Genomic DNA, 15,088 nt, shown 5'->3' with positions numbered 1-15,088 from the left:
AATTCCAACTAAAATTGAGGTAACTGTCCGCTTAGGCAAATATTTTCTACCTTTAGAGAAATCTACATTTATTCTGATAACCAAACAGCAGTTGGGTTGTCCCTAACTCCATCATTGGTCGCGAATGACGGTCATCTCTTAACGAGATAGCGTAATATTTCCGCGTCCATTTGATATGGATGCCAGTGCATTGTGTCATACCAGAGATTTATAAGGCAGAGAAAATAGCGACAGAGGGCACTACCACTCGACTACTTTTGGTATGGAGATTGTAGATATACCCCTCTCGACCTACAAACTACGTGGTGAAAGTAGGATTGTCACTTCAGCCAACACGAGATGCGTTGACAGTTTGACATCTAACGCAACAAAAAGAATTTGCTCAAAATTGCTTTGATCACAGGCCAGTGACTTCTAGGTCGACATGCTGAAAGATTGAACGTACCTCATTTCGACTATTGCAGAAGCGGGAAGAATGAGGAGGCGAAAGAGTCTGATAGACATGTTCTTTGTCACTGTTCTGTCACTTATTTCATCATTCTTGAATGAATTTTTCTTATCGATGACTTTTTCTTATCGTTCTTGAATGATACCGATGACCTTAGGGGTATTAGTCTCAGTCAGATTAATGGGTTTGCAGTTAAAATGAAAAGGTTGAACGAGAAGTAGCAGATAAACTGCTACTGTGTAATCCCAATAGATCGGCGACGGTCTAAGTGACTCGCACTTCTACCTGCCCTCGGATGCTGGAGGAAGAATTCGTCCTTTTCAACGAATAATGTAGCAGAGTGTGTCTCGCCCTCGACATTTATATACTAAAACGGAATCGTGGGTGTCACCATTTTGCTATTGCAGCCCCCACTGAATTCGACCCATATACAGCACACATTTTTTGGCTGCCTGCTTAATTTTCATTCCTTGGCCCTAATATTTTTTAATAATTTATCGAGTTTTCTCGTTTTTACCTCCATCTGGAAATGCTCTAACACACAAGCGGCATCACCAAATACAAATTTTTCAAATAATTTTTCTTGAAGTATCGGACGTTTTTTGGCTGCATGAGATCTATCGATATCGATAACTATGGTTTGACAGCTGAGAATGACAAAATTTGCTGACTTTTCTGTTCAGTTAGGCTTGGTAAATTATCATGAATGGCTTAACGCCAGAACAATGCAAACAAATTGTGGAAATTTATTTAGAAAATTTTAATCTGCTTGCGAAGTCGCGGCATCATCGGTCGTTATTTCTTTCGAAATGAGGAAGGAGCTGCCGTTGCGGTAGATGACGAGCGCTATCGACTGAATTTTTATTTCCGAAAATTAATCAGCTAAACAGCGACGACGCTTGATTCCAACAAAATGGCGCAACTTGCCTTGTAGCGCACTTAGCATTATCCAAGCCACCATTGACGCCAGATTTTGTTTGCTAGGAATTTTAAAGCTGCCTGGCAGTCAGCAGACAAGAATAATCAACCACTACACCCTCTTATCGGCCAAAAAAATCTCAAAAAATGTTTGAACGAAAAACTTCGCATCAAAACACCATCGGAATATTGTTAGAATTGAGCAATTCAATATCAAGTGAACCAAGTATTTTGACATTCCCGTAATTTTTTTCGAAAATTGATTGATTTGATTTGATGATTTGTAGACTTCAGTATAATAAAAAGTGAACTGAGAAAATTTTGGACACAAATTTAATAAATGTGAGATTTTTTCAATTTAAGAATAGAGCTTTGTTATATACCTGGGTTTTTCTTACTAACGTTATCAGTTGTTTTCTTATTTTTTGTTATAAAATATACTTCACTTTTTCGGAAAATTATTTATTTTTTTGTTAAAATTTTTTTGGAAAAATTTTTGTATTAACATTTTTGGCAAAAATGTTTCGTTTTTGTCATTTGTGAAAAACCATATTTTCTAGGAAAAATTTTTGTTAATGGATTTCTTTTTAATTTCTTCCCTTTATCATTTCTGAAAATTTGCGAAATTTTTTCTTTTAGCAAGTTTTATTCCATTTTGTTCTTGGAACACGGTTTTGTTTTTTCATTCGTGAAAAACACTATTTTCTGGGTAAATTTTTTGTTCTTGCAATTTTTGAACAACACTATTTTCTTGGGAAAATTTTTTGTTTATTGATCTCTTTTGTTAAAAACTTTTTAATTTTGTCAAATGAGAAAATTCTGGAAATTGTTTTGTTGTTAAAATTGTTTTGTTTTTGTCATTTGTGAAACTTTCGATTTTTTTTTGTTTAGGAAGTTTTATTACATTTCTTTGTTAAAAATTTTTTATTAAAAATTTTTGGTTTTGGAAAATTGTTTATTTTTTTTTTTTATTAAAAATTTCTTAGAAAATTTGTTTATTAAAAATTTCTTGGAAAAAAATTTTATTTTTGTCATTTGTGAAAAATACTTTTTTCTGGGAAAATTTTTTGTTTATGGACTTTTTTTTTGTTGAACATTTTTTATTATTGTCAATTGAGAAAACGTAAACTCCGGAAATTTTTTTTTTGATTTTTTTTTCATTTTATTGGTAAAAATTTTATTTATTAACATTTTTGGGAAAAAGTATTTTTTTGTTTTTGTCACTAGCTTTAGTCAAGCAGTTAAAAAGTGAACTGCACCATATAATTCGTAACCGCGATGGAATATGCCGGAATATTCAAAAAATAAATGTCAGGTTGACCAGGTTTGACTATTTTTCTGGTTTTTGTTATTTGTGATGGTTCACTGTTTCTTTATAACAGAATAGCTCATTTTCTACCAAAAATCATATAATTTTAACTTTAAAACTTTATACGAAAATTAGAAGAATTCGACAAATTTTCATCAAAGTCTCAAATTTTATTTTATAGTAAATTTTAGTAAAATAAAGTGCAGGTTTGAAATTGCTGAAAAATTCTATCGATTTTTTATAATTTTTCTCCATATGACAAATAAACGAAATTTTTTTTGGATGTAGAGAATAACCAACACCGTTGGGGAAAAATATGAACTAAATTCAATGCGAATATTGAACCATTTCAAACTTGCACTTAATTATACTAAAATTTAATGGTTTTTAAAACTGAGCAACCCATTTTTTTTAATTCTAATTTAAAACTTTAATTAAAAACTGATTAAAACTGACTAAAAATTTGTATGATCAGTTTTTGAATTTTTATAAATTTTGTACAAAACGCCACAGAAACTATATTTTTTATAAACAAAACATTTAAATTGACAAAATATTGATGCGATATAGCTTTTTCACAGACTTTATTGTATATAAAATACAAAAGCCACACAAATACACATAAAACATTATATGAATAAAAACAAAATAAATAAAAACTAAAGCTTGCATAAAGTTTAGATGAAGCCAACTTACAAATAGAGCAAAATTGCTTCCTCCCTACGAACTGTGAGGAAAGCGCACCTCCCCAACGCTGCACTTGTCGGTTATTTCATTAGTTTGTAATTTTCACCTGCACTCTCGAAACATTTTTCATTGGCAGCTGATTAAGCGGAGGTGAAGCGGATACACGTGCTACAGCAATTGACGAGCTATTTCATGCCCGAACGACTCTGACACAGCCAATACAATGTTTGTCTTTTCACAGCGCTTTGAAAAATTACAATACTTTGCATACTTTTGAGCGCAAATGCACTTTCACAAATATCGCAGTGAAAACAAATGAATGGCATAACATATATTTGCACTCGCGTGTGACTATGCACATTTGTTCGTTCAATATGCAATTTAAAATTTTGTTATTATTGTAGCTGTCAAATGAATTGCAATTTTTTTTTATGTGTTGCACTTTTATTTTCTTATTTCACTGCTGTTTCGCTCGCTGTTGCATTTTAATCAACTTTGACATTCAAAGTAAATATGGCGCCAAATAGCGCACACATGCACAGTTATTTCATAGCGAAAAAAAACATACACAACTGAAAAGTGGAAATTCAAGGCAATGCGCTTTCTTTTTCAGCTTTGACCTTTGGCTAGCGCAGTCTACGTCAGCGCCAATGCCATTGGCAGTCAGTTGCGCGTGGGAAGTAGTGCTAATTTTTTGGGAATCAGAATTGAAAAGTTCAACTGTCATTTTGAAATATGCAAATTTATTAAATTTAAGCATTTATGTGTATAGAATTTATTATACAATATAAACCTCTGAATAAGCGAGTTTCAGCAAACGCATGTCAAATTCGCGGTAATTTTTCGAAATTTTATGTTTTCATTTCCGAAACTATTATATTTAAACTTCTTTATTTTGTGCTTTTATTTCTCTGCTAGCTGACATTTTTACGATTCGCACAAACTTTGCCACTTCGAAAGCCATAAATTCTTTGACACGCTCACGCTTTCTCTTTATGATTTATTTCACCTCGTACTAATGCGGATACACCAGCATATATACAGATAGCCACATACAAATATATGTTTATGTGTGCATGTGTAAGTGAATGCAAACTTCAAGTTTATTCGTTAATTTGAGTTGTCTTTGACTAACTTTTTTCTTGTATGCAAATGTACTACCTACCCTGCGTGGTTTGCCATGGCGTATGTGTACTTTTCAACCAGCCCACACTTTTTCCTGCTACGCCCCAAAAGCTTATTTTCACACTTTTGCAATGATAAAATTAATGCTTCGTGCTACGTTTTTATTGAACTTTCATAAATTAAACTTTATTATGCTGATCTATGTTATATTTTATTATGATTTCTACCACTCGTGGCAGTTCGAACTCAGGTATTTGTACTGCAGGAATGCATTTATGTGCGGTTTTATCTGGAGCATCTGCTTGTTTCGCAACGGAAATACGAAGTTAAAGAAAATTTTTGTTTTGTTTTTTTATTTTGAAATCCGTCCTTAATCCCTTGCCGTGCTTTAACGGATCTGACTCGTGATGAAAATTTTGGTCCAAACATGAATATGACGAGCCGAGGTCGTGTACAGATAGTCGGATGAAACATAAGCATCACGAGCCTGGGTCTTGATTGAATGTTAGTTTCTATCTGTACACCACCAGAGTTAGTCACGAGTCTCATAAATGCTGTTACAAAGTAGTTCATATTATTCTGATCTGTTTACCACGCGTTGGCGCGTAACACTTGGGCCCGAGTTTCTTCGAGGTAAATGGTACGGCAAGGGGTTAATGTCAGTTAATGTTATGAAATATTTCTGAGAACTTTTTAGAAGTAAAAAAATTCGGCAAAACCAATAAAAGAGTATTAATTGTTACTCAATTAAAACTTTTCTAAGCACCGTTTTATATTTTTTAAGTAGTTAATTCAAATGCTGCAGGTAAAAGCAAACCTCCGCGTATAGTTCTGCCGAGCAAACGCTTCTCAGAAAATAAGATTCACAAATTAACTTTCAGCAGAGTTGTGCACAAAAAGGTACTATTTTTAGTATAATTCACGCCAAAGTTACTTCACAAAATAAAAGCTAGTGATCTTTTGAGCTCTGGCAAATTTTATCTCCTCTTGAGAAAGAATGAAAAATTTGAAAAAGTTTGGTCTCTTTTAAGATGCAGAAGAGCACTGATCAACTTACTTCGACTTTTGGCTTCGACTCAAGCACCACACTTAGCTACTGTGAAACGCTGATACAATGCATTCCAACGGGCCAGTCGTTTTTTGCAGGATGAATTAAAAACAAAAACTGTCAAGAAACCGTTGTTGTGCCAGAAACAATCGATGCTATGGACAATTGATAATACAAGATTGTCGTATGACAAATCACAACATAAATCCTTGGGCATTAGTGGGACCAGCATATGTATCTAGCTTACGGCCCTAATTTGGCACCTATTAATTTCTTTTTACTCCCGATCATCAAAAATAAAATGCGCAGTCAACGTTTTTCAACGCCTTAAGAAACTGTTGAAGCCTTCAAGCAGCTCGTTTTGGAGGTATCCACATCTGAGTGGCAAAATTACTTTGAAAATTTGTTCAAGCGAATGCAGAAGTATATTGAAAATTAATAAAGCCATTTTCAATATTATTTGGCGGTATTTTCATTATTGGGCTAGTTTTTCAGGTTTTGTTGTTACATATCACTATCAAAGCCTCCATTTTTCCGACCAGATTTTCGGGTTGTGTTGTAGCTTTAACGTGAGAGAAAGTGTGCGCTTGTTGTTGGTTGTTTATTGAGGATGTCAAGTAATAATAGGTCTATTTATAAGTTCGTGCGGTTTTACAACAGATGGCGTAACTTGATTATTATTCCATCGATCCACATTTCCAAACATTCATTGGAGAGCTACTGTCGTAAGGCACAAACGTCAGTATAAGTTTTTTATTTGAAGCGTAAACAACAATATTTTTACCACACTTGAAAATGTCGAATTTCGTGCCAAATAATGTGTTTTTGCGGGGAATTCTTCTTCATTATTTTAATATGAAGAAAAAAGCAGCCGAAAGTCATCGTATCTTGGTGGAAGTTTATGGTGAGCATGCTCTATCTGAGCGAACGTGCCAGAAGTGGTTTGCACGCTTTAAAAGTGGTGATTTTGGCTTGGAAGACGAAGAACGCGAGGGTGCGCCGCCAAAGTTCATGGATACCGAATTGGAGGAATTGCTCGATCAAGATCCGGCTCAAACGCAAGAAGAGGTTGCAAAAACTTTGGGAGTTGATCAATCAACCATTTCCAAACGTTTAAAAGCCATGGGAATGATCCGAAAGGTAGGCCATTGGGTGCCGTATGAATTGAAGCCAAGAGACGTTGAACGCCGTTTTATGGCATGCGAACAACTGCTTCAACGGCACAAAAGAAAGGGTTTTTTGCATCGAGTTGTGACTGGCGATGAAAAGTGGGTCCATTACGACAATCCAAAACGTCGGGCAACGTATGGATACCCTGGCCATGCTTCAACATCGACGTCGGCGCAGAATATTCATGGCCTGAAGGTTATGCTGTGTATCTGGTGGGACCAGCTGGGTGTTGTGTATTATGAGCTACTGAAACCGAATGAAACGATTACGGGGGATGTCTACCGACGACAATTGATGCGTTTGAGCCGAGCACTGCGAGAAAAACGGCCGCAATACGCCGATAGACACGACAAAGTTATTTTGCAACATGACAATGCTCGGCCACATGTTGCACAAGTGGTCAAAACATACTTAGAAACGCTCAAATGGGATGTCCTACCCCACCCGCCGTATAGTCCAGACCTTGCGCCATCCGATTACTATCTCTTCCGATCGATGCAACATGGCCTGGCTGACCAGCACTTCCGTAATTACGATGAAGTCAAAAAATGGATCGATTCGTGGATTGCGGCAAAACCGACCGAATTTTTCACAAAGGGAATCCGTGAATTGCCAGAAAGATGGGAAAAAGTAGTAGTAAGCGATTGAATATTAAATTTGTAACCATTTTACGTCAATAAAGTTTCAAATTTCGAAAAAAAACCGCACGAACTTATTCATAGTCCTATTATATTAACAGGTACAAATAATTTGTAAAATTTGAAAAACAACTGCTCACGAAAAAGTCAAAATAATCAAAGGTATTTCTCGAATTACTGGAAAAAAACTGACGCTTGAAAGTTCTCGAGTAATGCGCATTTTACAAAAGTGCGAGCTGTTCGGGACCATTTGCGAACAAAATCGAGAAAATATGTAAACATAAATATTTATTAAAGAAAATATACTTTTCATTAATATAAAGAAATACGAGGCATGTAAAAAACAAATTTTGTGGTCCAAGATATTTAAATAGATTTAAAAAAGTCAAAAATTTTAGTTTGGCTAGTTTTTCCTTTAATTTCTACTTCATGAATTTGTATTTGAAGGTCAGTAAGCAAAACTTTTGACAGTTGTGAGTGGCAAATTGTTAACAATGGAAGTCAACAAAGAGAATATTCGGTACATTTACAGTTTTTCTTTGATAAAGCCGAATATGCAAGCCAAGCCGCTGAAATGGTGAATGGTGTTTATGGTGCCGATACTGTAACACTCAATTACGTGCAATTTTGGTTCGGTCGTTCAGGTATTTTTTATGTTAAAGAAAATATCGATAAAATCACAGAAAAAATCAAAGTTGAACGGCATTTTAGTAGTCTTAGCATCGCCCAAGAGCTAAAGATCGACCATGAAAGAGTTTTAAATCATTTGCGCAAAGCTGGATTTACAAAATTAGAATTGGCTGGATTGGGTGCCAATTAACACCAAAAACATGATGGTACGAATTTCGATCTACGAATTTCTTAGCTAAACGGAATGAAATCACCCCATGAAATCGACCCATTGCCTAAACGGATGGTGACAGAGAAATGAGTCACATACGATGGGTATTGTGTAGAAACGATCGCCGTCAAAGCGCCATAAAGCAACGCAAACGTTGGCCAAACCAGTACTAATGACCAGGAAGGTTATATTGTGCATTTTGTGGGACTTGAAAGGAATCATTTTTATGAGTTACTTTGATACGGTAAAACACTAAATTCAGACCTTTACTGTCAAGAACTGGATCGTTTGAAGCTAGCGATTGACCAAAAGCGGCCCGAATTGGCCAGCCGGACAGGTTTTGCGTTTCATTAGTACTCTGCAAGGTCACACGCGTCTGTAGTGACTCGCCAAAAACTCCGGCAGCTTGGTTGGGAAGTTTTAATGCATCCACCATATAGTCAGGACCTGGCACCAAGTGATTACCACCTTTTTTTCTTATAGCAAAACTTCTTGACTGATAAGAAATTCGTACCAAGAGAAGATTGTGAAAATCGCTTGCTACTGTTTTTCGCCAATAACGACTCAGACTTTTATAAGAGAGGCATTATGAAGCTACCCTTGAAATGGCAAATAATTATACAACAAAAAAGTGCATATTTGACTCAAATCGGACAATTCGAAAAATTCAAAAAGAAAGTTTTGGAAAGAGTCAGGCGGAGCATTATCAGGTGAATAGGGTGATTGTTAGATGATATTCGTCTAATTCTGGCCAAAAATTCGTTCATATCATAGTACTGTGTGTTATAGTGGTATAAAAATGAAAATGATTATACATAAATTTGGTTTTTTTTCAATGAACGTGCACTCTCAAACATTGCCTAATAACCAAATCTTTAGGTTTGGTGAAGTGGCTGTCCTTCGACGCAACTAGGTCAGTTAGAGATCCCTTGTGCTACCACCGGAACTATCCTATCCTTACTCTACTTGGTTCCTTTTTAAACCATTTTGGGGCCTTTAAAAAGGCTACACGAACTAGTTTGAGATTCGCAACATCCGCAATGAGGTCCAGAAAAGTGAGACCGAGCAGTCTCAACCCGCAGAGCCATGCACCCGCATAGAAGGTGCTCGACTGTCTCCTCCTCTTTTATATCCTGACAGCTGCTGCAATAGTAATTGGATGGTGCACCTAATCTTCTCGCATGTCTTCCTATAAGTACAGATACCACGATTTTTCATGCGGAGCTCTTCGCCATAATGGAAAAAGAGGGTTCCAATCCATATCCAAAAGAGGGTTCGAGAAAGTAAAAATTAAAATTAAATTTAAAATTAAATTAATTAAAATTAAAAATTAAAATACTTTCGGACTGCGAATCGGTTCTCAAAGCCTTGAATAGCTTCACATTCAAGTCAAAAGTCCTAATAGAGTGTAACAATGCACTCAACAAACAGGACACTCATAATCAGGTCTCACTGATTTGGAACTCAAGGAACACTGGAATGGCACAAGCGGTTTTAATCACTGCAAAGAGTTTTTGAGCTTCAATGCCAACAGAGCAAAATCTGATCTAACCTTAAAAACAAAGGGCCTCAGATTACTCTGTGGAGCACTTACAGGTCACTTTGCCTGTAATAAACACTTTGACGCAATAGGATTATCTATTACAAGATTATGCAGGTTCTGCTGTGATGATGAGGAGTTTATGGAACACTTAATCACAAACTGTGAGGAGACAAAGAATCCTGGGCTCGTACCTACTAGAGGAGGAAGACCTACAATTGTTCCGTCCTAAGGAGCTGGTTCGATTCCTCGGTATACTAAATAATTATAATTAAGTAATTAGGGACGCACAATATATCAATCTGGACGCAGTGCATAAAGGTTAATCCGTACAACCATTACCATTACAATGCCTTCCTATTAGACAATGTCCAGATAGGATCCCTACTACGATTCTTAATTTGAGTAGATTCTTAGTGCGACCCATGTTCCATTCGGGCCACGTTTGTCTACTGGTAGCGCAGGTGTTTAACTGTTTCCAGTTGAAACTTGCAACAGTAGTGGTGTGTCTGTATGTCGACCATGTCCTGATTAATTTGGAGCAAGGAGCCCAAACTCATCTGCCTCATAGTGACCTTTAATGTTACTAAGTTCTGGCACGCTGCGTAGATTAAGAGAAAAATACTGTGGAAGTATTTTTAATAATTTGTAACACTCTTTTACTGTCTGGGGCGAGTATTTACAGAACTGCCTGATTATCGGAGTAAATGAAGATGATTGCACTTTTATTTAGCACTAGAAGACTTTCTGCGATTGCCAAGATTTCGGCTCCGAATACACTGCAATGATCAGGTAAACGAAAGGATATATTGGTGCCTCTAGTTTCGGAGTATACACCACCTCCCACTTGGTCATTGATTGTTAAGGCATCAGTAAATATATTGACCCCGTTTTCATTATTTATTAAACCATTTTCCCTGTTCTCCATGGATAGCCTGTCTAAGTATGTATTCGCCACAAAAGTTAGAGGTGTTCAGAATACCAGGAAACATCCCAAGTATACTTGAGTGTCCCTGGCTGTTTGCCTTGAGCATCGATGATTCCTTTAAACTTAGCGCCACTTTGGCAGCTAGTTGTCTACAAGGTTTAAACCTAGGTAGCTTGCCTTGTCACTGACCACAGTTCCGTTGAGTGTCAGAAGCTGAAGGTTGGGAATTTTATAGTTCAACAAACCAACTCTTTATGCTCACTGACTTGTTTTAATATGGGCAATCACTTTAAACGACCTTTTTAAATAACCTATTCCCGGTACTTTTTTGACAGAACGTAAATTTACTTGCAGCAAAAAAACAAATGAGAGAGGCTTTGATCACGCCAACAAAGATTATGAATGAAAGAATGTTCTCTCCAGTGGAACCGCGCACGAATTTCGCAATATTTCTCAATTTTTCTACACTAAACATAATTTAAACCACACACGACACAGTTTTAGGCACATTGGATTGGAGGGAGCAAATAGCAGACTTGTTTCCAATGCTCGTCACTGTAAAGTGAGGAACTCATACTTTATTATAACATCATTTTTTTGCTTTTATACGAAAGTAGCAAACGTTTATGGAAACTTTATAACTACGGGCCTAACTACTCTACTCCATTTATACACACAAATTTATTCCGATCAATGCATTTGTTAACTCACCGTTGCTATCCAATTCATACGGTTTATTGTGCTCTTCCTCGATTTCCACAACATTCAAATTCTGCTCCTCCTGATCGAAGAGTTGCTCATCCGATTGCTCGGCGGGGAATACGAACTCCGTCTCTTCATTCGATGTTTGCGATGAAACGACCTGATAGGTTGGAGGTGTCAAATCTGCACCCGGACCGCCGGCGGCTACGGGAATACCCAGACCTGGATAACCGGGCACACCAACACCACCATTAGGTCCAGCGGCAGGCTGATGAGCTTGATGTCCTTGCTGATGATGTTCATGTTGCTGGTGGTGCTGCTGCTGCTGTTGCTGTTGTTCCAACAGCAATTGCTGTTGCTGTAGCTGTTTCTGCTGCTGCAGTTGTGTAGCGGATTTCGGCTTGGCTGCGTACACCAAATTATTGCCGCATGGAAGTAAAATGGATGTGCATAAGATGAAGGCATAGAAGAGGAGCTGCATTTGACTAGAACGCCACGAGATGGCCGAAAAGGTTTGGCGATTATAAGTGGTAGTGCCTGCTTGCTGGGGAGGGGCTGAGCAATTTGACGCGTCACGCACCAGCGCAGCATTAGGCGTAGTTGTTTCGGAAATACTGCTATGCTTAGTGGCCACCTCCGCAGCTGAGTTGGGAATTGAGGCAGCATTTTGTGGGCACAATTTACCATTACGTTTCACTTTGAATGCACGCTTAGGCTTCACGTCAGCTAGCGGCGCCAGCTCAGAGGCGGAATCGGTTGTAGGCATAGCCATTTCAATTACGCCAACCTCCGCTGCCAGCTGCCCCGCTTTAGCAACGCTGCTGGCTTGAGTAGATTTGGTGATTAATTTTAAGTTATTTTTAATGGAGCTGTTGCTATTATTTTTATTGGTGGTGATTGTGGTTGTGGTGTTGGTGTTAGTGTTGTTGTTAGGTTTTACTAATTGTATTTTATTCACTTCATTTTTATTAAATTCATTCACTAAACTTGCCACTCTATTTACATTGACAACTATCAACGACAACAACAACGATAACACATACAGCAATGGATCACTTTTGCCATAGCCAGCATTAGCGCGACTGCACGCAACTCTTTCCAGGTATGTTGCTAGCCACAGCAACGTGCGGCACACGACGCCAGTTATGCCGCTGTCAGACACAACGTTATGAACGCGTTCACTCGCATCAAATCGCGTTGACCTTAGACGTCCGCGACGACGCCGACTATTAAAATCTATCGTCTTTTCGGTGTTTTGCTGGTCGTGCTTGAGCGACGGCAATGTTGCTGGCGCTCCCACAATCATATCTGTGTTAATAATACTTTGAGTTGTTGTTGTTGTAGTTTTTAACACTGCTGCTTTCATCTTAGTAGTTGGAATTTTTTCCAGCTTCTCAGCACTAATGGCCGTAACAACGCTTTGCTTTGGCTGCAACATTTCATTGGCCTTTAAACGTGGCAGCGCAGCTTGTTGCGGCAGCATGTTGCCAAGCACATTTAGGTCAGCGCTATTTGTAGACGCATTCCCAACAAGGATCGTTGTTGATCGCGCATCGCTTACTTGAGTTTGTGTAGATAAAACTGCTGGCAACGCGACATGCGTATTGGTGTGTTCTGCTAGTGATGTTACGTCAACAATGTTGCTAGCGCGATTTGTCGTGTTGCGTGGCGCAGCATTCAGCATGCATTTATCTGTTATCCCAACATTTGCATTTTGACGCTTGCTCGGCGAGTTTTCTGTTGTAGTTGTTCTTGTTTTGCATGGGCGTTGTTGTGCGGCAACATGTTGGCAAGCTGTGCGTTCAAAGACGGCCAAAGTTGAGTTTAAAGCTTTGTTCAGCCGCCGGTTTTCAGCGTCTACGCTACAACGCTCAACGCCTACTACTTTAGCTGCATCTTTTGCAACATCATCGCCACGCAGCTTTGTGCTTTGAGTTGCTTTGTTTTGTCGTTTTTTTTGCTCGGCCAATGTTTCCAAACATTTTTGTTGCTGCAACATTGGTTTAGCTGCTAATGGCATGCACAACTTTGTATAGCTTTAAGGGCTAAATGTTGCTTATGACTGCATAATTTTTTGAATATTTCTAAATATTTAATTATTATTTTTCTTTTGTTTTCGTGATATTTTGCAGTAATTTTACTAATACTTGGTATATTCAATTTGTATACTATGTTGCTGATAAACCGTTGTAATCGTTGTTCATTGAATTGTGTGCCTTAATTGCTATATTTTTTAAGTATTTTTTTTAAGTAATAATTTTAATTTTTTTTCATATAGTAAGTTTTACTACTGAAATTTTATAAAGCTGTATTTTTTTCGCGCTAGCAGTTTGGTGTTGCCGTATTTTATGTTATTTTAATTGTTTCACGAATTTTTCATGCACATATGTATGTGTGTATGTAACAGCAATTTTCGTAGTTGAGCTGCCGGAAAGTAAGCTGTGATTTTTTAAAATAAACTTTTGTTTTCTCAATAAAGTTGCATCGGAAAATTTTGGTATGTAGCAGAATTTTTTTTTATAATTTTTGTTTCAACTTCTTAATTTGTTGAGTTTTTTCAGTAACTCATATTTTTAATTTTTGTAAGCGCTAATTTTTATTTTTATGAAATTTTTTATTTTTATTTAATTTTTTTTTGTGCAAGTAATATATTTTGCTTAATAGCTACGTTCTCTCGTTTTATAGGCCAACATCAGCTATTTATTTATGTTAATTTTTGTTTCTTTGATACTTTAGCAAAGTAATTATACTTTTTTGCGTGTCTTTTGAAAATTACATATTTTCACGTTGAATGTACGGCTAATATTTCTCTTTTAGCTCACAATTTTTTGCAGGATTTTCGCACTTTATTAGGCTTGCAAGTATCATTTGCTTGTTTCTGTATTATAAATTTTTCTATTTTTGCTGAAATTTTTTATTATTATAAATTTGTATTTTATATTTGCATTTATATTTCCATTACAAATTCAATTAATTCGATTTTTAATACTTTTCATATATTGCAAATAAATTTAATTTGCTTGCAACCAATTCTAAATTTCCAGAGCGTTTTACGCGTATTGTGCCTACAATTTTTTAGTCACTAAGTACTTAAGATATTATTTAATTTGCACTTAACGCTGAAATTTTTTATGTTTTTTTCTTTTTTAATTCTTGCTAAATATTTGTATAACTGAAAATCCTTAACAATTAGTTAATACTTAGTGGTTACTTTTATTTTAAATTTAAATTTAACTTCATTTTTTCACTTTCATTTCTGTATTATCAACTTAGCCCTACTTGCATTTAATTATTATATGAAATTTATCAACTGATGTACGTTTCTAATGCCGTATAAATGTAGTTTGCTTATGCACGCAGCAGTGTTTTTTAACCGCTTCAAATTATTTAAATATTACTTCTATATAATTTCTTTTCTAATACATTAATAACAAAATTTGCTAGGCAACTTGGTCGGCCGTTGTTAGTGTGCACTTTATAATTCACTGTATCTCTTGCAGAACTATTTTTTATATTATTTTATTAACAGTATTTTTATTTTGGTAGTTTTTCAAAAGATGGCTGCTTAGTTATTCGCTAGAGAGAGAATTAGATTTATGCATATAAATTTTTTGTTGTGTTGTTGTATGAGACGGCATTTCGCAATTCACGCGTTGCATACTTTTGTGCGCATTTACTTGTAAATCAATTCACGCTCTACACATCACTAACATTTTTCAATTTTTTTCAAACTT

General features: G+C 36.4%; 1 protein-coding gene across 2 annotated transcripts in view; it reads right to left on the bottom strand.

Annotated features, from left to right (window-relative positions):
• Positions 1 to 15,088, bottom strand: part of LOC128862799 (uncharacterized) — a 122,123-nt gene that overhangs the window by 86,805 nt on the left and 20,230 nt on the right. The window contains exon 3 of one of the 2 annotated variants that reach the window (XM_054101541.1): positions 11,364 to 14,930. In XM_054101541.1, coding sequence (XP_053957516.1) covers positions 11,364 to 13,374 — 2,011 coding nt within the window. In that variant the 5' untranslated portion in view covers positions 13,375 to 14,930. The remainder of the gene's footprint in view (positions 1 to 11,363; positions 14,931 to 15,088) is intronic. The other variant, XM_054101542.1, reaches the window with a different exon arrangement.

Source organism: Anastrepha ludens, chromosome 5, assembly GCF_028408465.1.
Source record: "Anastrepha ludens isolate Willacy chromosome 5, idAnaLude1.1, whole genome shotgun sequence".
Lineage (NCBI taxonomy): Eukaryota > Metazoa > Arthropoda > Insecta > Diptera > Tephritidae > Anastrepha > Anastrepha ludens.
This window is presented reverse-complemented; position numbering and strand designations above follow the sequence as displayed.